At 33.9% G+C, this 21,782-nt stretch overlaps 1 protein-coding gene across 4 annotated transcripts in view; it reads right to left on the reverse strand.

Moving 5' to 3' along the window:
- The window catches only part of LOC149796582 (nuclear pore complex protein Nup98-Nup96-like), a 142,300-nt gene that overhangs the window by 47,930 nt on the left and 72,588 nt on the right, over positions 1 to 21,782 (reverse strand). For 3 of the 4 annotated variants that reach the window (XM_089961300.1, XM_089961298.1, XM_089961297.1), the window contains exons 24-27: positions 17,975 to 18,115; positions 15,059 to 15,223; positions 12,709 to 13,017; positions 10,217 to 10,359 (exon numbers count right to left, since the gene is read on the reverse strand). In XM_089961300.1, the coding sequence (XP_089817426.1) occupies positions 10,217 to 10,359; positions 12,709 to 13,017; positions 15,059 to 15,223; positions 17,975 to 18,115 (758 nt within the window). The remainder of the gene's footprint in view (positions 1 to 10,216; positions 10,360 to 12,708; positions 13,018 to 15,058; positions 15,224 to 17,974; positions 18,116 to 21,782) is intronic. The other variant, XM_089961299.1, reaches the window with a different exon arrangement.

Genomic DNA, 21,782 nt, shown 5'->3' on the forward strand with positions numbered 1-21,782 from the left:
GCAAGGTGTGACTGGAAGTGGTGACTAAGGCTACTATCAAGAATAATATTTAACTATGTGTTCCAGTGTAAACGATCAAATAATAAGCAAAGATTAATCACAATTGTTAACTTTAAAAACCAAAAGGGGAAATGGGGAACATAAAATTTATTATTTTCTTTCAAAAACTTATTGAGATGACATCCCGCAACCAACCTATTGGCACACTGTGATGATAGACTGGTTTTCATACAAAATACCAATATGGAGCTGACAAAAGGATAACCTGACCAATCTGATTGCCTGAGTGCTTGGAATGACATTGGTTCCACTCTTGTTATCAAGTACTAATGAGTGTGTGACAAGAATAAGGTATGTTGTGTGCATTTGCATCAACCAGAATGGAGCACATGTATGTAAACCTCTATGCTATTTTCAGTTACTTTGACTGAAATTTATTTATATGTTGTATTAGGAAAACAACATGCTACCTAAAGCAGACAGCTGATTGAAATGGCTGCCCCAATTTTCTTAAGAAATGAACCTGAACTAGTCAAAAGTATATACAAACTTGAACAGTTATTAAAATAAGCAAAATAAAGTTTGGCATTATAGATAATACAAGAAAATGACCAAGCATAGTGAGCAGTCTCTAAAATGTGGCCAAGCTGTATACTAAAAAACCCAAATCACATCATATACTAAAATGAAAAGGGAAAAGTTATTTTAACAATACTTAAGGTGTTTTTTCAATGGCCAAGAAAACCAGTGAGACAAGAATGAAACTGAAAAGCAAAGCATGTACCAATATGTTTAAGGAAAGCACCCAAATGATACATATAGCAAATTGCACCTCTACTGACTCGAAAGTTCCCCAACCTCGCAATATTCTAGCAAGAACTCAATACATATAACTCATGAATAGTTCAAGTACAACTCAATTACATGTTTTTCTGTTATCAAGTGGCAGCTTAAAATGTGCAGAGTCCCCTCCAACCCCACCAACTTTGATAAATATTTGCAAAATGAAGGGGCTTTTCCTGTTGGAGTGGAAACTGATTCTTTATCCATGCTTTTCACAAATTTCCTATTAGTGTGGGAACCCTGTATGGAATTCTAACCCTTGTAAAATTCTGAGACATTCTCAGCATGAAAATCATGACATGCATACCAGGGCAAAATGGCTGCCTTTATTAGCTGCTTCAGTATAAAGAAATTAAAGTCAAAATACCCTATAAAGTACCTTTGTAAGTGCTTCAAACCTGCCAAACCCCAAAAGAGGTAAAATTGTAATCTAAGTCAACAATGAGCATATTCCAAGCATAAAAACTACAATCAATATATTTTTACGAGTCTATGCTCTTAAAATAAGTAACCAAAAAGAGTGAAGACAACAAGCTTCGTAAAATTTAATAAATAGTTTATTTCCCAAGAATACAAAGTGAGAAAAAAAGGAGAAAAAAGAACCTATGGTATTACAAATTAAATCCAAATATGATCTGAGAATCAAACACATAAGTCCAAGTAATAAAAAGTCTTGAATGAGACTGAGTTCAAATCCTGATGAGATCAAAATTTGAAGGAGATGATGTCTGTTATAGTCAGCAAAGTGCTGATGTGTCAACAGCCTCTTGTTGAATCACATAAATATTATTCCAGGTTTTGAATTCAGTATAAATTCCAGTAGATGTCTTTATCCAAGAATCAGCACTTTTGTATTTCCAGTGAAAATAATCACCTGAATTCAATAATTTGAAGAAAAGAAAATTCAGCCCAAACTGGTCACAACTTAATACAATTTAACGTGTTCAAGCATTTAAAGCCCAACTGGTAGTATTCTGACAGTCACAAGATAATACAGTTCTCTGTTTGACCTCTGGTCACAAATTAGCATTTTCTAAAAACAATCATTACCTAATGGAAAAAAACTTTCTAGCATGATTTAATGAGCCTTGTTTACTTAAAACATAATAATCTATTAAATTCCCGTTGGAATCTACAAAACCCTGACCCAAATCAACATGCTTACCTGAATAATAATTTGGTTAATTTGCTCATACACAATAGAGAATAATGAAGCTATTTTTAGTATTTACTTAAACATTTTTTTTTAAAAAGTCAATCAGGTTAAAGAGAACTGAACTCAATTTTGGATAAGATCAAGTCCAGTAAACAAGGTTACATTAAAATAACATGTGATGGAATAAAAAAAATTGTTTAAACTAACAGACAAATAATTAAATTAATTATCCAATAACAACATCACACATCACAGTTACAATAAACATTATTAAACATGTACATTTATTTTCTTTACTAAACTGGATATGTGGCTAATTTAATTTCTTGTCACAAATTGCATAATCCAAGCATCAAAATGAAATCAAAAAACATTTACAAAACTACATATAACACACAGTTTAAATTTTCCACTGGGACTGATCATAAATTTTACTCCATAAATCTTGTTACAGTATGATGTCCTAAACTTGAATGGTTTATTACATCACCTATGTATTATGCATTTAACTTTCTAAAGCAATGTAGAATTTGTTATCATCTTCAAGCGAACTCTGTGAATAACCAGAGTACCCAACACATTTTTATTAAAAGCTCCTACCCAGGAAAACATGTATATTTAAATGGAACAGTCTCAAAAAGAGAACGTTTCTATTCTTGTTTAAATGACTACTGTGATAATTCTAGTCATGAAAAAGTATAAAAATGTCCACAATATCTTACTCCTGTAACTGAAATTCCCAAAAAAATTCCAGTACATGATTAAAATAAACTAAGACAATTAGTAAACTTGTATATCATCAGCCTTCCAGAGAAATGATGTAGTGAAATAAAGTAACTGTCATTTGCAGAATGCAGTTATCTCCCTTAATTGCAAAAAAACCCCAATGGGTCTCTAATATTTTATGCTGTGATGCAGAAATGTGCATAAATGAAGATAGGGTAGTGCCACTATTTAGCATCACATCTAGACTACGAAGTTTACATTTGATTTGGTGTCCACCATTCAAAGAAAATGTTTTCGAAGGAATAGGTTAATTGTATAAATTAGAATAAATTTCTCTATGAGCAAAGAACGAAACATGAGAATGAAAATGAGACAAACACAAAATCATTCTTGTATTGTTAATTCATATTATTCTTGCCTGGATCATAATTAGGTACAAGTCTGTAAATGTTACATATTTTTGATTTGTTCAATATAGTACGCATAATTGTTTTATTTCAATATTAAAATTGGGAAACTTAATTCAGTTGGTAGAACACTAGTCCCATAACCCATGGGTTTGACCCAAACACAGGCCGGCCATAGCCAGCTGCCTTAGTGTGTCCTTAACAAAGGCACTTAACTCCTATTCCTCAGCATCATACAGCTAATGATGTGTTAAAAGTGCCAGCAAAAAACAAAATCATTTTAAAGTTGATTCTTCTGTAATACGTCAAATCACTGACTGACGATGACCTGCAAACCCTAACAAGACTGGAGGAAGGAAATCAAACTTTTAGATCAATTTTCAGTAAGCTCAACAAAGTATCATGTTCTGCTATTTTTGACAGGGAAATTTAAAAGTGTCAGAAGTGTAATCTGAGCTGATGCAGCAAAGGCAAACATTATATTCAACTAAAAAGTTTGTAAATTACACCTAGACCTTAAAAAGTTTGTAAAGTACACAGACCTTAATAAGACTGTAAAGTACACTTATACCTTAATAAGTATGTAAAGTACGCTTAGACCTTAATATGTTTGTGAAGTACGCTTAGACCTTAATATGTTTGTGAAGTACGCTTAGACCTTAATATGTTTGTAAAGTACACTCAGACTATAATAAGTTTGTAAAGTTGGTTGGTTGGTTGGCATCCGTTAGTCTCGAGAGATGATGGAAGTGCACCCATAAGAGATGTCCTGGTTGATGGTTGTGCAGCATCTGCTGTGGCTATGTAGCCCAATACAGGAGTGGCAGTTCTTGCTGCACTTGAAGGCTGAGTCTAGTGTTGGTTGGAGCTGCTGCTTCTTCCTCTGCAATCGCTTTTCATCAGCTAGCAAGCGTTGTTGTTGATGGTAGAGCCAAGGCAAGTGAACTGACTGACTACCTCAAGTTCGTAGTTGATGATGATGTTGCTTGGGGGATCCACATCCTGAGCCACCAGATTTGTTTTCTTTAGGCTGATGGTCAGCCCAAACTCATCGCATGCTTTAGCAAAACGGTCCATCAGGCGCTATAGCTCAGCTTCAGTGTGAGTGGCTACAGCAGCATTGTCTGCCAAAAGCATGTCCCTGATGGTTGCTTCACACATTTTGCTCTTTGCCTTCAGTTGTGCCAGGTTAAACAGTCTGCTGTCTGATCACCTGTGCAAGTAGATCCCTTTTGTGGACGTCCCAAAGGTGTGCTTGTAAAGTACACTTAAGACATTAATAAGTCTGTAAAGTACACCTAGAGCTTAATAAGTCTGTGAAGCACATTTAGACCTTAATAAGTCTGTAAAGTACATTTAGACCTTAATAAGTCTGTGAAGTACATTTAGACCTTAATAAGTCTGTAAAGTACACTTAGACCTTATTAAGTCTGTAAAGTACACCTAGACCTTAATAAGTCTGTGAAGTACATTTAGACCTTAATAAGTCTGTAAAGTACACCTAGAGCTTAATAAGTCTGTAAAGTACACTTAGACCTTAAAAAGTCTGTAAAGTACACCTAGAGCTTAATAAGTCTGTGAAGTACATTTAGACCTTAATAAGTCTGTAAAGTACACTTAGACCGTAATAAGTCTGTAAAGTACACTTAGACCTTAATAAGTCTGTAAAGTACACTTAGACCGTAATAAGTCTGTAAAGTACACCTAGACCTTAATAAGTCTGTAAAGTACACCTAGAGCTTAATAAGTCTGTGAAGTACATTTAGACCTTAATAAGTCTGTAAAGTACACTTAGACCGTAATAAGTCTGTAAAGTACACTTAGACCTTAATAAGTCTGTAAAGTGCACCTAGACCTTAATAAGTCTGTAAAGTACATTTAGACCTTAATAAGTCTGTAAAGTACACCTAGACCGTAATAAGTCTGTAAAGTACACTTAGACCTTAATAAGTCTGTGAAGTACACCTAGAGCTTAATAAGTCTGTAAAGTACACTTAGACCTTAATAAGTCTGTAAAGTACACCTAGAGCTTAATAAGTCTGTGAAGTACATTTAGACCTTAATAAGTCTGTGAAGTACATTCAGACCTTAATAAGTCTGTAAAGTAGACCTAGACCTTAATAAGTCTGTAAAGTACACCTAGAGCTTAATAAGTCTGTGAAGTACATTTAGACCTTAATAAGTCTGTAAAGTACACTTAGACTGTAATAAGTCTGTAAAGTACACTTAGACCTTAATAAGTCTGTAAAGTGCACTTAGACCTTAATAAGTCTGTAAAGTACACTTAGACCTTAATAAGTCTGTAAAGTACACTTAGACCGTAATAAGTCTGTAAAGTACACTTAGACCTTAATAAGTCTGTGAAGTACATTTAGACCTTAATAAGTCTGTAAAGTACACCTAGACCTTAATAAGTCTGTAAAGTACACCTAGACCTTAATAAGTCTGTGAAGTACATTTAGACCTTAATAAGTCTGTAAAGTACACCTAGACCTTAATAAGTCTGTGAAGTACATTTAGACCTTAATAAGTCTGTAAAGTACACCTAGACCTTAATAAGTTTGTAAAGTACACTTAGACCTTAATAAGTCTGTAAAGTACACTTAGACCGTAATAAGTCTGTAAAGTACACTTAGACCTTAATAAGTCTGTAAAGTGCACTTAGACCTTAATAAGTCTGTGAAGTACATTTAGACCTTAATAAGTCTGTAAAGTACATTTAGACCTTAATAAGTCTGTAAAGTACACTTAGACCTTAATAAGTCTGTAAAGTACACTTAGACCTTAATAAGTCTGTAAAGTACACTTAGACCTTAATAAGTCTGTAAAGTACACTTAGACCTTAATAAGTCTGTAAAGTACACTTAGACCTTAATAAGTCTATAAAGTACATTTAGACCTTAATAAGTCTGTAAAGTACACCTAGACCTTAATAAGTCTGTAAAGTACACTTAGACCGTAATAAGTCTGTAAAGTACACCTAGAGCTTAATAAGTCTGTGAAGTACATTTAGACCTTAATAAGTCTGTAAAGTACACTTAGACCGTAATAAGTCTGTAAAGTACACATAGACCTTAATAAGTCTGTAAAGTGCACTTAGACTTTAATAAGTCTGTGAAGTACATTTAGACCTTAATAAGTCTGTAAAGTACATTTAGACCTTAATAAGTCTGTAAAGTACACTTAGACCGTAATAAGTCTGTAAAGTACACCTAGAGCTTAATAAGTCTGTGAAGTACATTTAGACCTTAATAAGTCTGTAAAGTACACTTAGACCTTAATAAGTCTATAAAGTACACTTAGACCTTAATAAGTCTGTGAAGTACATTTAGACCTTAATAAGTCTGTAAAGTACACTTAGACCTTAATAAGTCTATAAAGTAAACTTAGACCGTAATAAGTCTGTAAAGTACACTTAGACCTTAATAAGACTAAAGTACACTTAGACCTTACTAAGTCTGTAAAGTACACTTAGACCTTATTAAGTTTGTAAAGTACACTTAGACCTTAATAAGTCTATAAAGTACACTTAAACCTTAATAAGTCTGTGAAGTACATTTAGACCTTAATAAGTCTGTAAAGTACACTTAGACCTTAATAAGTCTATAAAGTAAACTTAGACCGTAATAAGTCTGTAAAGTACACTTAGACCTTAATAAGTCTATAAAGTAAACTTAGACCGTAATAAGTCTGTAAAGTACACTTAGACCTTAATAAGACTAAAGTACACTGAGACCTTACTAAGTCTGTAAAGTACACTTAGACCTTATTAAGTTTGTAAAGTACACTTAGACCTTAATAAGTCTATAAAGTACACTTAGACCTTAATAAGTCTGTGAAGTACATTTAGACCTTAATAAGTCTGTAAAGTACATTTAGACCTTAATAAGTCTATAAAGTACACTTAGACCGTAATAAGTCTGTAAAGTACACTTAGACCTTAATAAGTCTATAAAGTACACTTAGACCTTAATAAGTCTGTGAAGTACATTTAGACCTTACTAAGTCTGTAAAGTACACTTAGACCTTAATAAGTCTATAAAGTAAACTTAGACCATAATAAGTCTGTAAAGTACACTTAGACCTTAATAAGTCTGTAAAGTACACTTAGACCTTGAAAGTTTGTAAAGTACACTTAGACCTTAATAAGTTTGTAAGAACACTTAGACCTTAATTATCTCCAATACAGTTTCAAAAATTACATTTCTAAACATCATGGTGTTCCATGGCTTCTTCCTAGATCTCTCAAGTTGATGTAATCCTTGCTGGTTTTCTTATCTTGCATTTTATGTAGCAATGACACTCATCTCTCCTGCCATCATACATACTCAAATAAACATGTGAGTTACATAAAAATGTAATTATTTTCCTTTTCTGCTTTTTCCTCCAAAGGATCTGAATATCTGATTGTTTAAACTTTTTAAGAACGATGGCTTGACAATGTAATTAATTTAGTGGGCTCTTTTATTTTCATATGGTGGGGACATAATTAACTGTACAATTTATGACTTTTTGTTTCTGTTAATGGCACATAATTCAAGATAATGATAAGTCACCTTTTCCAACTGAATCTTCTCTCTTTTTGATATATTCATTTAAGTATGATTTTATGATGCATATATAAACAATAAAGTGAATTGTCTTTCATGTATAAGTTATGGTTTGGTTTAGTCTCTACAGCAGTGCTTCACTCTGAAGGTAATACTGTGCTGATACAAGTAAAGAGCCATGCTTAAGGAGACAGAATCAGAGTTATTTCAGACTAATCAAACTGATTTAGTACCATTATTTTCATCCAGACTCTATCTGCACAAGACGTCATCACTAAGTCCTATGTGCAACACATCGACCAGTAGTTTAAAATAAATATACTGGAATTCTATCAAAATTAATACAGATTTTCTTTGTTTTTCAATCAGTATCATTTGTATCTTCTTTCTTTGTTTTTCAATTTGCTTAAGTCGTATCTTCTTAGTTACCTGTTGAAACAATGATGGTTAAAATGAAGAACTGTGAATGGAATGGAAGTGCTTATTTATATATATATATATATATATATATATATATATATATATATATATATATATATATATATATATATATATATATATATATATAAAGAGAGAGATGGGGGGAGAGAGAGGAGAGAATGTTATCATATCTGTTATCAAATTTTATAATTCCCCCCCCCCCCCCCGCCCCCCAACAAGAGATTAGAACCTCTGTCTGCAGGTTCTTGCACCAATCAACTTGCCTGTAGGGACCAACTCCCACACACCCCAGACAATTCACACTAGAAATGTCAAATTTTTGGAAATTTCTACTGGGTACCCATCAATCTTAACGATCGGTTACCAGTATACCCAATCAAAGGGAAATTGTATTAAATGTGAACCTGAACTGCTTTGTTGTAGGTTCACACATGCCAACCCCCAAGAGAGGTATAAGCATAATTTATTACTGATATAAGTGGCAAAAAGCATAATCTGAGCATAAAAAGAGCAATCTATATATGTCATAAATTAAGAAAACTGTATGAAAAACGTATTTATTTAACGTACATTTATTCTGCTACTTACCTGGATCTGCAGTTATATTTTTTTGCAGCTAAATCCATGTGGATTAGCAGTTAATACAAGAGTACAGACATAAAAGAAATGGATAAATTATTTATGCATAAAAGTCACTTTAATTAGTTTACAGGAACTTTCACAAACAGTCACAAAGTCTACAAATTATGACTGTTCTAGTATCCTTGACCTTCCATGGTTTGTCCCTTAACGATGGTCCAGTGCAACATGTTTTTAAGTTTAACAAAATCCCTCTCCTCTAACATTTTTCAGTCATATAACATCCAACTGTCACATTGATACAGCCCATTCTGTATGACATATGGTCCCATATATTTGCAATTCAGACAGGTCCATTACGTATGTAGTATCAAAATAGAATGAATCTATGACAAGTGGTTTCACATTCAAGAATCCTGTCTGTTTTTTTGGAACTATTTCAAATAAAATTAATGCAAAAATGACAACATTTATACATGTCAATTGTTATTAGGCTTTTTTCCCAGTGTTATTAAATAACAAAGACTTCCCTTATATTTAAATATTTCGGTGAAACATTTCATTTTCAGTATGTATAGTTGTCCATTTCATTCATTTTTTCTTAACATGGTATAAGAAGTGCATGTTATGGCAACCAAGTTTTTGTGTTGCCTTTGCCGTGACAAAAATATGTGATATCTGTCTTGGGTTTCCCACTAATAAAAAAATAAATAAAAAAAAAAGAGTCCAGTAAACAAACATGTGAATAGTGGCCCTGACTTGAACAGCTAAGACTTGCTCCAGGGCCACAAACTTGAGGCAAAAATGGTATTAGTTAAACTGGACATTTATATTGTGCTTTCTGTTATTTTAATTGTAGTATGTATCTAAATTGCATTTCATTGAATATTTCTTAATCAGTACTTACTGTCTCTGTCAACGAAAGGTATTGACCTAGTTAATGTAATCAGTATCTCAAAACAAGTGTGTTCAAGTCATGAGAAAAATGGTGCACGAACCATGGACAGGCACTAAGTTAAGACAGTCTAGCTTTAAATATCATCGTTGATTTTTAAATAGGTTGCACGAGACAGGAGATAAGTGTTGTCCCTTGTATTATTATATAGTACATGTATGACAAGTATGAGCCTCTCTGATGATGCATAAATGTGGACATGACATGAACCTTGAACTGTAATTCTTTTTGTGTGTCTCTATCTGAACTTGGAATACTTTTTTGTAATGGGTACCCTTTTGTTCCTTTTATTAATTGGGTTATTATTAATGGGCGGGTACCTGTTGGCATCTATAATACACACATCCTTAACATAGAATCAAACATAAATGCTAATAAGCAATCACACACACACACACACACACACACATATATATATATATATATATATATATATATATATATATATATATATATATATATATATATATATATATATATATATATATATACACACACACACACACACATACAAGCACACACTTCTTAGGTGGATGCAGCAACTGAAAAATTTATTTACCAAAACCATTTTGTCTTCTTCCCTCAGGTAATCTGCCACATGGAGTTTTTCAACAGAAACTTTCCACTGAGTTACATTGTTGAGAGCGGGTGCTCGTTTATGACCAGATGAAAACAGGGATAAAGTACCTGCATGTTTTTCATCTGAAAATGAAAATGGTAAGACAAGTTACAACTGTTCCTGTATTCAACCTTCTGTCACTGTTACAACGAAGAGCTGAATATCCATCATCAATCTATCATCACGATAATGATAACTATATATTTTGGGGTCCAAAATAAGTGATGTCTTGGAATTCACATTACTGAGGTGTGCTGTGAGGATAATGGTAAGTAATTATGACAAATAAAAAATAATCTTCCTACATGCATGGTGCTTTGGCTCCAAAGAATGGCACTCATTTGCCTATATCTAAATGATCTGCTAATCCAAAATCTGGAACACTTTCCAAATGTAGAAATATTGCAACTTCTGAGTTTTTATAATGTACTGATATGAAAATTAAGATCTGAATAGAAGAAAATAGCATATTTGTTTTCTTTGAAACATTTAATAAATTTACAAACAAAAAATAGTTGTTAGAATTAGCAATGTCAATATCATCTCCACACACATGCACACTCATATATGCCCTCTCTTGCACAATCACAAACACAGACTATAAATAAAAAAATTAAACAAAGTTTCTGACTTTAAAATCTATTGGACAGTGGAATATAGTTTTAATTAGTTCATACAGTGTTCATCTTTGCACTCATTTGAGACTTGGTGGAACTTATGTTCCCTCTGCATCTGCATTGGTGCTAATGAGTGTCAAACTTGCAATGATCTGTACCCGCAAACTGCAGATTCTGTCCTGCAATGAATAGTACTTTAGAACAGCCAATGACTATTAAATATACAAGTTACTTTTTGGACTGAGCTACGCATTCATTGTCCTGATGCTGGGTGGTGTTGCTATGTCAATAGATGTCATATACTCCAGAATGACTAGCATTGATATGGTGTTTGCAGTGTGTGCGAAGAAATAACCTTTCCTGGTTATTGTGCTAGAGTTCTTAAATTTAGTTTTGCTCCCTTAACTGATGGTTCATCCTTCACTGAATGACAGCTGCATTCTGAAATTTTTCCTCCCAAAAAAATTCATCACCAGGTACATTATTCCAACTACTCATCACTAGTCTTTAACAAATAGGACTTAAAGTGGACTCATTCAAGACAGTGATGTGTTTGAGCTTTTGTTCTCCAACAAACATCTCTTTGATTTATCTAAATTCAAGCACTTGGTTGTTCCACTTAGTGTACTTTACCTATTCAAATTAGTCAAATGGTCTCTCCAAAAGCAATGCTCAAGGACTTAACATGCTGCCATTAACAGCCAATTAAGTAATCTGTGAAATGATGGTTATCTCTGACTGCCTTATGTTTTAATTGCCTCTGTAGCAATGACCTGAATCAAAATGCGCAGCAGATAGGTCACCAAGCTGGACTGTTTATACAGGCTAAAGATTAAAAGCATATATCATGGCAGTATAAAAAGTCTTTATCTTGGTCTTTTTTGTAGTTTTATTTAGCTAAAATCAGTGAAAGCTGTGTTCATCATCTGGGGTGGAGATTTAAAAAATAATCTGTATTTGTGACGTAACATGGTAGGTATGTGTTAAATACTAAATCCCAAAACATTACTCTTATAACTAAAGCCTTCTTTACCTCCATACTACTGATATAATGACTGACTAAATACGGATTTTAAAGAGAATCAAGGGAGTTATGTAAGCAACTTCCATAGAATAAATCTTGGTTTTTTAAGAAAATGGCTTTCCTGTGCAAGACTAAACACTGGTGTGTGATAGGCAGGTCACAGCTTTTGGGTCACTGGTGAATTACCTACCATGCAGTAGCTGATTCTTTAATGTGCAATTGTGTCGAAGACATACCTGCCAACTTTTTCTAGACAGCTAGTCTTTTATTCTCATACTGAAGCTTTTGTGGTTAGCAGAATGTCACAGTGTACAGACTATGTCAATGACAATTTATAATAAAAGCATTTTTCAAGGCAATGCAGCATGAACCATACAAAATAATTTTCATCACAAATGAAAATAAAAACAATTACAACAAATCAGAAAAAGCAATTTGCTAGTCAAGTTTAAACAATGTTTATAAATGCTAGTCTTTACATTTTACCTTTAAGGCATTGCTATTGACACATATACTCCCTTATTAGTTAGGTTCAACTGCAAACAACATAGACAATAACTTACCACAACATACTGTGCCAGAAGATCAGGATTTTTATATATATATATATATATATATATATATATATATATATATATATATATATATATATATATATATAATCATAAACTGCAAAGAACCATATCTTTTTGAAATGGCAAACTGGGTCTATGCAGCTAGACCTGACTTAGAAGCAAGTATTAATGGTACAATGTGATAAGCATTTTCTTTTTTTCCAATAAAGCTGTTACCTTTTTTATCTGATGACACACCTAATATGGGTGATCCACAGTTGGCTAGTGTCCAATTGGGTCCCCAGCCCACCCTAAATGATCTGCCCATAAAAAGTCCTGCATCAACCAGTAGGTGCTGTTTTTGATAACTGAAAGATTCTTCTGGCATGGGAATAGCCCTCTGAATTCTGGATCCAACAATTTTACGAGGCATATCCTTGGTCGTCAAACCACTAGCCAATGCTAGGTGTTCTGCTACAGGGGGCTGGAAGCTTGGAGGAAGAGGACGTATTGGCTCAGGTGTGATCATTCGAGGAGAATAAATACCTGAACAAAGAACAAAGACAGTGTTCAGAATGAGTAGCAACAAGAGGTATATTTACCACAAAGAATTTGATCTTGCTATCTGTTAATTGTGGTGGCACAAACTTTATACCAAAGAATTTGTGTAGCATGATCCAAAACCTAAGGTGAGTGAATGGAGGTTACAGGAAACACTGCAAAGTGAATAATTCAGACAAAATTATGAGAAGCATTAAGATTCCCTTAAGTGTCTGTGAATTTCCCAGATGTTATGCATCTCCTTTGGAAAATCCTTAAGTTTTGGTAATTTTGGGGAACTGTTATCAATCATAAATTGGGTGAAAAAAAATCTCTTAAATCTGCAAATTCCCTTAAGATTATCATGCCTGCTGATTTTGTGATATGTGGTTGGAGATTTTAAGCAACATTTCTATGACAGTAAGGCACACAATTCTTATGACTGAAACATGGCTGTGTTATTCATTTCTTAGCCCTGGTAGTGATTGCTACATCTCCTGCCCCAAGTTCATTTGAAACCCAACAGTAACACTGTCATGTCCAATACATATTTGTTATTCAGACTGATGGGAAAACAGTAACAATGTCATGTCCAATACGTATTTGTTATTCAGACTGATGGGAAAACAGTAACATTGTCATGTCCAATACGTATTTGTTATTCAGACTGATGGGTAACCAATCCATGGCATGATCAGTCATGAAGAGCTTTCCCGTTAAAAGCTGCCAACTTGTCCCACACATATACTTTACCTTTTTTCAGATAAAAGCTTTACAAATATTCAATAGTTCGCTGTTTAGAATTTGTAAAGCATGAGGAGAAAGTAAAAACAAAAACTGCTCCCAAAAGACATTATGTGATGTAACAATTCTGAAACTCCATGTGGGAAATATCTCATTCTATCTATCACAAATCTTGTATTTTAAGCTGCTTGTAAAATTAGGAAGTTACAATGAAGCAGCTATCTTGCTTGTGAAATATCTTCCACTACTTAAGCACAATTTAATCATAAAACTGAATCCCTAATGTAAGATTTATTTAACCTGGAGAGTTTCAAAACACTCAAAACAGAAGAGGTCACTTCTACCTTGAGGAGTAAGAAACCATTAGACATACCTATTACAGTTTAACTAGTAGTAGTAATAATAATAGTAGCAGTAGTAGTAGTAGAGCTTGGCTGCTGCTACTACCATGAGCAAAATTATTTATGTATGGTTTTGAGTAAATAACAATTTCTTGTTTATGTAAAGTTTATGACTAAATGTGCAATTTGAAACTGGATATTATCTGTCATATTCTTTATCCACATAATTTGAAAAATGATCTTAAATTAGCTTTAGTACAGCAGAAAATGACATTTGGTCCAATCTTTACAGAAGTCTGGTTTGATAGGAGAAGCAGAAAATCTTTTTGAAGTTGATTTGGAAGAAACACGCTATATGTAGTGATATTTATTGTTTCTTAATGTGTTTCTCATTTTAAGGAAAATTAAACTGTTTTCATATGTGCCTTAAGTGAATATGCCAAATGAATGAAAGCATATACCAAAGTTTGATTCAAATCCACTGAGCAGTTGTAAGATATGCCAAATGAATGAAAGCATATACCAAAGTTTTATTCAAACCCACTGAGCAGTTGTAAGATATGGCCCATTAATTTCAAAAATCTATCTTTATTCTTGGCTACAAAAGTCAAAATGATGGATATAGTTTTGATGTCTCATCTGGTCTTTTGCTGATACACTGGTCTAGTGTTTCACTGTTGTCATGAAGTTTATTTAGAAGTGTTTAAAAAGGTTAAAAAAGAACCATGTTAAACTATACATCTGGAGGAAAAACCTGATAATTTCAAGTTTTTTGCATCTGCTTTAGCAAACATAGCAGCAGCAAAAACATGGTAGATACAGGTTATTTCCAAAAATCTGAACTAAATTATTTCACAATAATGCTCAAATTTTTCCAAACTATACGTTTTCAGTATTTATGAAGTAAATATCTGTCAAATAAAAGAAAGCTTTGAAAAATCAAATGGCAATTGGTGTGCTACCTCTCCCCTCCCACTGAGTCTCTGACAATGGTAAACTGGACAGCTTGACAGGTGACATAAACTTGGACTTGAGTGCTGAGCTGAATAGACTGGGTCCACCACTGTCCCGCTGCACTGTGACTGGAGCCTGTGTACCAGTCTTTTTCTGACCAAACATCTGGGAACCTGCATATACAGACATAGATAAAACTATGGAGACTATGCAAAGTTTTGAACTAGTAGTAAACATTTGGATGCCCTCAGCAAGAAGCAAAAGACATTTGTATTACTATCAGTTTTAAGATTTAAGTAACTACCATAGTAAAAACAATAAGAAATATAATGAAATTCACCTTTTTCCTAACAGGCATTTATACAAGTGTATTAAATTGGAGAATTATGTTCCTGGTTGAGTAAAAGCTCACTTTTACTGATCACTGCCATTTCACCTCTGTGTGGGTTAGTCTTGGGCTCAGCCAATGTCGGTATATCAGAAAGCTGCTAGTAGCTATCCGTGGGTCAGTGGTTCTTACCAAGATTTTCCTGGGCTCTTCCTCCACCAGTAATACTGACCACCATGTATAGCCTATTGTGGCTTGAGAAATGCTGTTAAACCACAAACAACAATAATCTTATTTTACTAACGTGAAGTGGAATCAAAATGCTTCATAATATAACTATTTTAATGGCTAAAGTGAAGGCAATAGTAAACTAACTATCAAAACATGTAAAAGTTTTTGTCTTCAACTTTTGTTCTTGCAGAATTTGGCAAGCATTCCTTGACAATTATGAGCCAACAGAATATCTTGTATGAAAATGTTACTGAAGTGTTGGTAAATTATTGAATTTGTCCTTAGATTAAAAAGGGTAACCAAATGATTAAATGCATGTTAACATTTTCATCTCAAACATGTATATCTAATGGTGTAGTATGTACATTGTGCCAATCTGTTTATTTTTCTCTGACCGCAGTGCATTTTGAGCACATGGATTTATACAGACTTTTGCAAACTATCATAATACTTTAGCTGTTTTCTTTACTTACTATTACAATCCACTTATCCAACCGAAAAGTGTTTGAAAGCTGAATTTGATCTTTTAATTATAACCAAAAAGTAGGTAGTGCTTAAGATGATCTTTATCCCCAAACTATTATCAGTGAACACTGACTGAAATCACTGAATAGGTCCTGATAGAAATCATTGAATAGGTCCTGATAGAAATCACTGAATAGGTCCTGATAGAAATCAATGAATAGGTCATGATAGAAATCACTATATAGGTCCTGAGAGAAATCATTGAATAGGTCATGATAGAAATCATTGAATAGGTCCTGAGAGAAATCACTGAAAAGGCCATGATAGAAATCATTGAATAGGTTATGACAGAAATTACTGAATAGGTCATGACATAAATCACTGAATAGGTCATGATAGAAATAACTGAATAGGTCATGATAGAAATAATTGAATTGTTCATGATAGAAATCAGTGAACTGGTAATGATAGAAATCACTGAATAGGTCCTGAGAGAAATCAATGAATAGGTCATGATAGAAATCATTGAATAGGTCATGATAGAAATCAGTGAATAGGTACTGATAGAAATCACTGAATAGGTCATGACAGAAATCACTGAATAGGTCATGATAGAAATAACTGAATAGGTCATGATAGAAATCATTGAATTGGTCAAATAAGAGACTGCCGTCAAATAATATACTGAAAGATGGGAGGAGGGTATGATAGACAACCAATCTGCTCATGTGGTTCAATGACATTTTCAACAAATTAGGGTCTGCAGTTACATAATGTACTGTTAGATAAGGGTCTCTGTAGCCTCCATCATATAAGTGTCTGGTAAAAAAAAAATTCCTTGTGAAACAAAATAAAGATTTCACAAAATTAGGGAAAGTGATTTGACTAGATGATGAGATTTCATTCTTAAAATGTCATGATAATTATGAAATGATATGCATCATGTAAACATTGACAGTTTCAGTGACTGACTGAAACATGCCTCATGCATCAATGTTTTAAAAATAATTTTTAATATCTTTCAAGCAAACAATAGAAATTTTGCTTGAATTAATGCAAAGAGTATGTCCCAAAAATTTTAAGATAATGAGAAAAGTCTTTGTAGTTTAGCTTGTGCAAAGTTTGAAGCACCTTTTATCAGTAACATCAATCAAGTATTTGACCAGATTGTCACTTGGTGCAGATGTTACAGAAATGTGCAGGAATCTGGTTCAACAAGACCATGGTCTATGATGTTGATTCTACTTATGATTTCAGGCAAAGTTTATGGGCTTTGATTTTCTGGGTCATTAGGCAATTGTAGAGATGATCCATGCTATTAATTCTATTTGGGATTTCAAATTAACAGTATGGTCTAGAATCTGTTGTTGTTGTTGTGGGGTTTAATGCCATTTTTCAGCACATGATAGGCTATGCATGGCGGCTAGTATTAATGGTGGACCAAGAACTCGGGAAAACCCTGGGAAGAACCACCGACCCATGAGAAGCTACTGGCAAGCTTTCTCACACACCCACAATGGTCAGATCCTAGACTTGAACCCACACAGACAGAGGTGAGATGGCAGTGATCCGTAACAGAGAACGCTTTAGACCATTCGGCCACTTGGGGCCCCAGCTAGGATCTGCAGAGTCATTAGAGATGGATCAATGCTGTTGATTCTATTTGGGATTTCACATTAACAGTATGGGATCTGATCTGCTGGGTCATTAGGTGATGATAGATATGGATTAATGTTGTTGATTCCATTTGGTATTTCTCATTAACAGTATGGGATCTGATCTGCTGGTTCTAAGGTGAAGGTAGATATGGGTCCATATATTATATACAGATAATATAGTCAAGCTAAACTGATAAACTTTATCATTTTCAAAAATCTGTTATCAAAATGTGCACACTTACCAAAAGCAGATTCTTGCAATTCCTCATCATCAAAGAATGAAGCTTTCATGACCTGCATGTCACGGGCACTGACTCCCATTCTCGTTGCCTGGCGATGTGAAGATGGCTGCACAATCATGCTGCTGTCATCATGGAGATCATCTAAAGGAAGAAAATCAGAAAGGTTTTCAAAAATGTTGTGGCCACCAAAGGAAAGTCTCGAATAATGATCATTACTGAAAGTGAACTGGGGATGAAGTGATGTTTGTCTGTATAAAGTGACCTCTGGTGGACAAAGCAGTGACTCTAGCTGCTTGTGCACATATAGAAATAAAAAGGACACAATTTACTTAGAAATGACGGCTGTGTCAAAAATTGCGAAGATTTTATTTTCAAAACGTCCAGTTTTCTTTCCATCCCCAATGGTCAAAGACTGCAGCAATATATATATATATATATATATATATATATATATATATATATATATATATATATATATATATATATATATATATATATATATATATATATATATATATACACATACATACACACACACACACTATAATCCCATATCACTGGTTACTGGCTATTATTGATTGGACTGCAAACTAGAACTGTTTTTGAAAAGTGCATCCCTTTTAAGACTGCCAGCTTTTAAATATTATTATCCTGCAGAGTTCTCTGAGACCAATTACTGCTCCCTGGGAAAATGTGTCTGTTTATATGGTGGGGTTGTCAATACTTCCCCAACTTCAACCCAGTGTCTGTTGTATATACAAGTCTGTCTTTGCATGCTCAGTGTGTGTATATATGGTTATTGGGTGGGATTTTCAGTAATTTCCAAGTTTTAACTCACATGCTAAGTCTCTGGGGGTAAGGATGGGCACTTTATTGATGCCAGTTACATGTATAAATTGCTACATGACCAATGAGTGAGTGTGTATAGGACTCAGGGATGGTATTGGGCCTGGGGTGTTGCGTATATGCTCAGTAAATGTCTATTGCTGGAGTGATCTCAATAGTTTCTATGTTGTAACCCAGGAGGCTAGGTTCCCGGGTGTAGGACAAGATACTGAGGCATGAACCAGATGTCTCAGTCTGAGATGTGTTGACACTTGAGTCACTGATGACATATGTCAATTTTAAGACTTGCAAAGGCAAAGATGTCTATCATTTCAAAATTTATTATAAAATAAACCCTACTCCCATTCCCATGGAGGGGGAGTGATTAGATCAAATTTTCTAATTTTTTCCCACAATCTATAAAATCAGTGGACTATGATTAATCCAACTTTTATGATTTAGGAAGACTTGAAGGGTATTACCTATGTACATATACCTGTACAAAGATGGGCAGATGTGATGTATTCCAGTATGATCAAGCTTATTTGAAAGCATGGGGATAATGAGTCCTTAGCAAGACAACAAAATGCCCAGTATTTTCTCCAGGCTGCATCCTGGCTGCTTTAAGCACAGTAAAACTGAAACAGTGCACACATACTCAGCAACAAGTCCCCCCAAATAGAGCACAATATCAACTTGTGTCCTGACAATTAAGCATGTCAAAAAAGTCATCTTAATGCTTCATTTTATCATCTGGATTATGCAGCAAGCTTTCCAATGACCATGATTCATTGTACTTCAATACAGGCTTAGGTGAAGAATGAAGATAAGAAAATGTGACTTTTGCATACAGTTAGTGAAGGTGGTAACAACTGATGGTCTTTCATAAATGCAATTACTATGTCTACTGATGCCACAGGAAACTATTCTAATGAAACAGATGACAAGAGAAATGTAGGCAATACCTTTAATAGTAATGAGGTGATATTTTCAAGTGTAAAAAATGCAAAAGGAAAGCAACTAATCAGACTGCCAATAATCCCACATTGGCTGGCTTCAACAAAGTGGTCAAAATGAAAAGTATGTAAATATTTGCACAACTGAACAGAAATTTAAAAGAAAATATGAATGATGGAGTTGTGCATATAAATTTTAACAGGACAGTTTAAAAAATAATTATCTATCAACAAATTTAAAGTTTGATATGGGTTTTACAAGAAACATTTTTATTGGAACAAACTCAATATCTGAAGAAAAAAAAAACAAGAAACAATTACTTGCAACATTGCACCCTGTTCAAACTAGCCTATAATTGCAGATTTTTAAAAATAATATTTGTATTTTATTTTCCTTCAGTCACAAATTACAACAAAGAAAAATTGTTTTTTAATGCCCCAAAGAGTATTATTGTAGTATTTTTGTGAACTGTTCTACTGAAGAAGAAAAAATCTTCAAAAATAAGTTTTTAGTACCTGGTTTGTGCAGTCTTCAGGCTGCCATGGTGGCCATTTCAGGCATGCATTATTACCAGTATATAGGTTTAACACAGTATTTTTTCCTCACGGTATGTACTACGGTACCTTTTCACTGTACCGATATGTCTTTAGTTTCTGTCAGTAAGATTGGTCTGGAAATTCCCGAAGAATCTTGTTATGACATGACTTTAATGAGATTAACAGTGTGTTTTCATTATTCCAGACAAAACATTTCAAAATTATTAACAAAATGGTTGCATCTGTCACAATTTAATTGTGAATATAATAAATATAATTATATGTATCATCCTTTACTTCCATCTTTGACACGCTTCATGTATGCCAACAAATTGGCATGTGATGTCCAATAAACGTAATTGTGTCCTTTCCAGCTTTTATTCACAAGAATCTGAATACTCCTTTTTATTATTCTGTGTTGATTATTAACACTTTTCTAGAAACTTATTTTCCCTTTTGTCTTAAATATGCAGTGTTTTCTGGACGCCATTTTAAAATTTTTATAATCAATAGTATCATGTAGACGCTTCACATGAACAAATATGTGCAGTTTAAAGCATTTGGGGTAATGCTGTAAAGTTAGTCTGGTTCTCTGACTAATTTCACTAATTCTAAGTTGAAACCAGGATCCAAACAAAACATGGATGAACCAATTATCCTGATTTTTCGGCAATGATCATTTTTACATGGTTTTTACTAGTATACCATAAGTCTGTATTTGGCAGGTTTGTATAATGGGACACCATATTTGTTGGGACATCATAAATTATTTTTTAAAGACATTTTTTTGTATACTGTACATTCTAGGGCACATCACTTTTTTTCAAGTCATAAGCTGTGGTACAACTTTTAAATCATTTACAAGTTACAAGTCAGAAAATGCACCCAAACTTAAAGGAGACCAGAAACCAATGGAAATATAGCATAATAATAAAAGTACTGTAGCAGAAAACCTTATTCTAAAGTATCATCTGCGACCGTAATGCCGATATTAAAATATTGGCCTATCTTCTAGGAGCTGAATTTCCGTGACCTCGTATGCAAAATTTCCGCGCCTATTCGGTTACTTTCGGGATGTGACGTCATAGTAGCGACTCCAGCAGCCCAAGTGGGAGTTGCCAGAGTAAAAGACAATACCGTTTTGCGTTGCTTACTGGTGTAATAGAACATTAAGAAAAGCCTGTGGACAACATTTTTTTTCTTTTTCGAAAGATAAAGGCATAATGAAAGAATGGATAACATTATTACAAACGAGTCGATTTCAAAGCAACACCATACAGCACTCTGTGCTCGTTACATTTCTCAAAGGACTGTTACGAGAGGGATTCTGAAAAAATGGCAGTTCAAGGATACGCAAATGCTAGGCCTAGACTAAAAGTTGGCGCTGTTCCAGACATAACGTTGAATATTTTAAATACTGGGAAAAGTGTTAAACGTGCGAGTTACGAAAATAGGCAGAAGGCCGAGTAAGTGACCACAAAATACAACAA

Source organism: Sinohyriopsis cumingii, chromosome 6 (genome assembly GCF_028554795.1).
Source record: "Sinohyriopsis cumingii isolate HCF-2022 chromosome 6, ASM2855479v2, whole genome shotgun sequence".
Classification (NCBI taxonomy): domain Eukaryota; kingdom Metazoa; phylum Mollusca; class Bivalvia; order Unionida; family Unionidae; genus Sinohyriopsis; species Sinohyriopsis cumingii.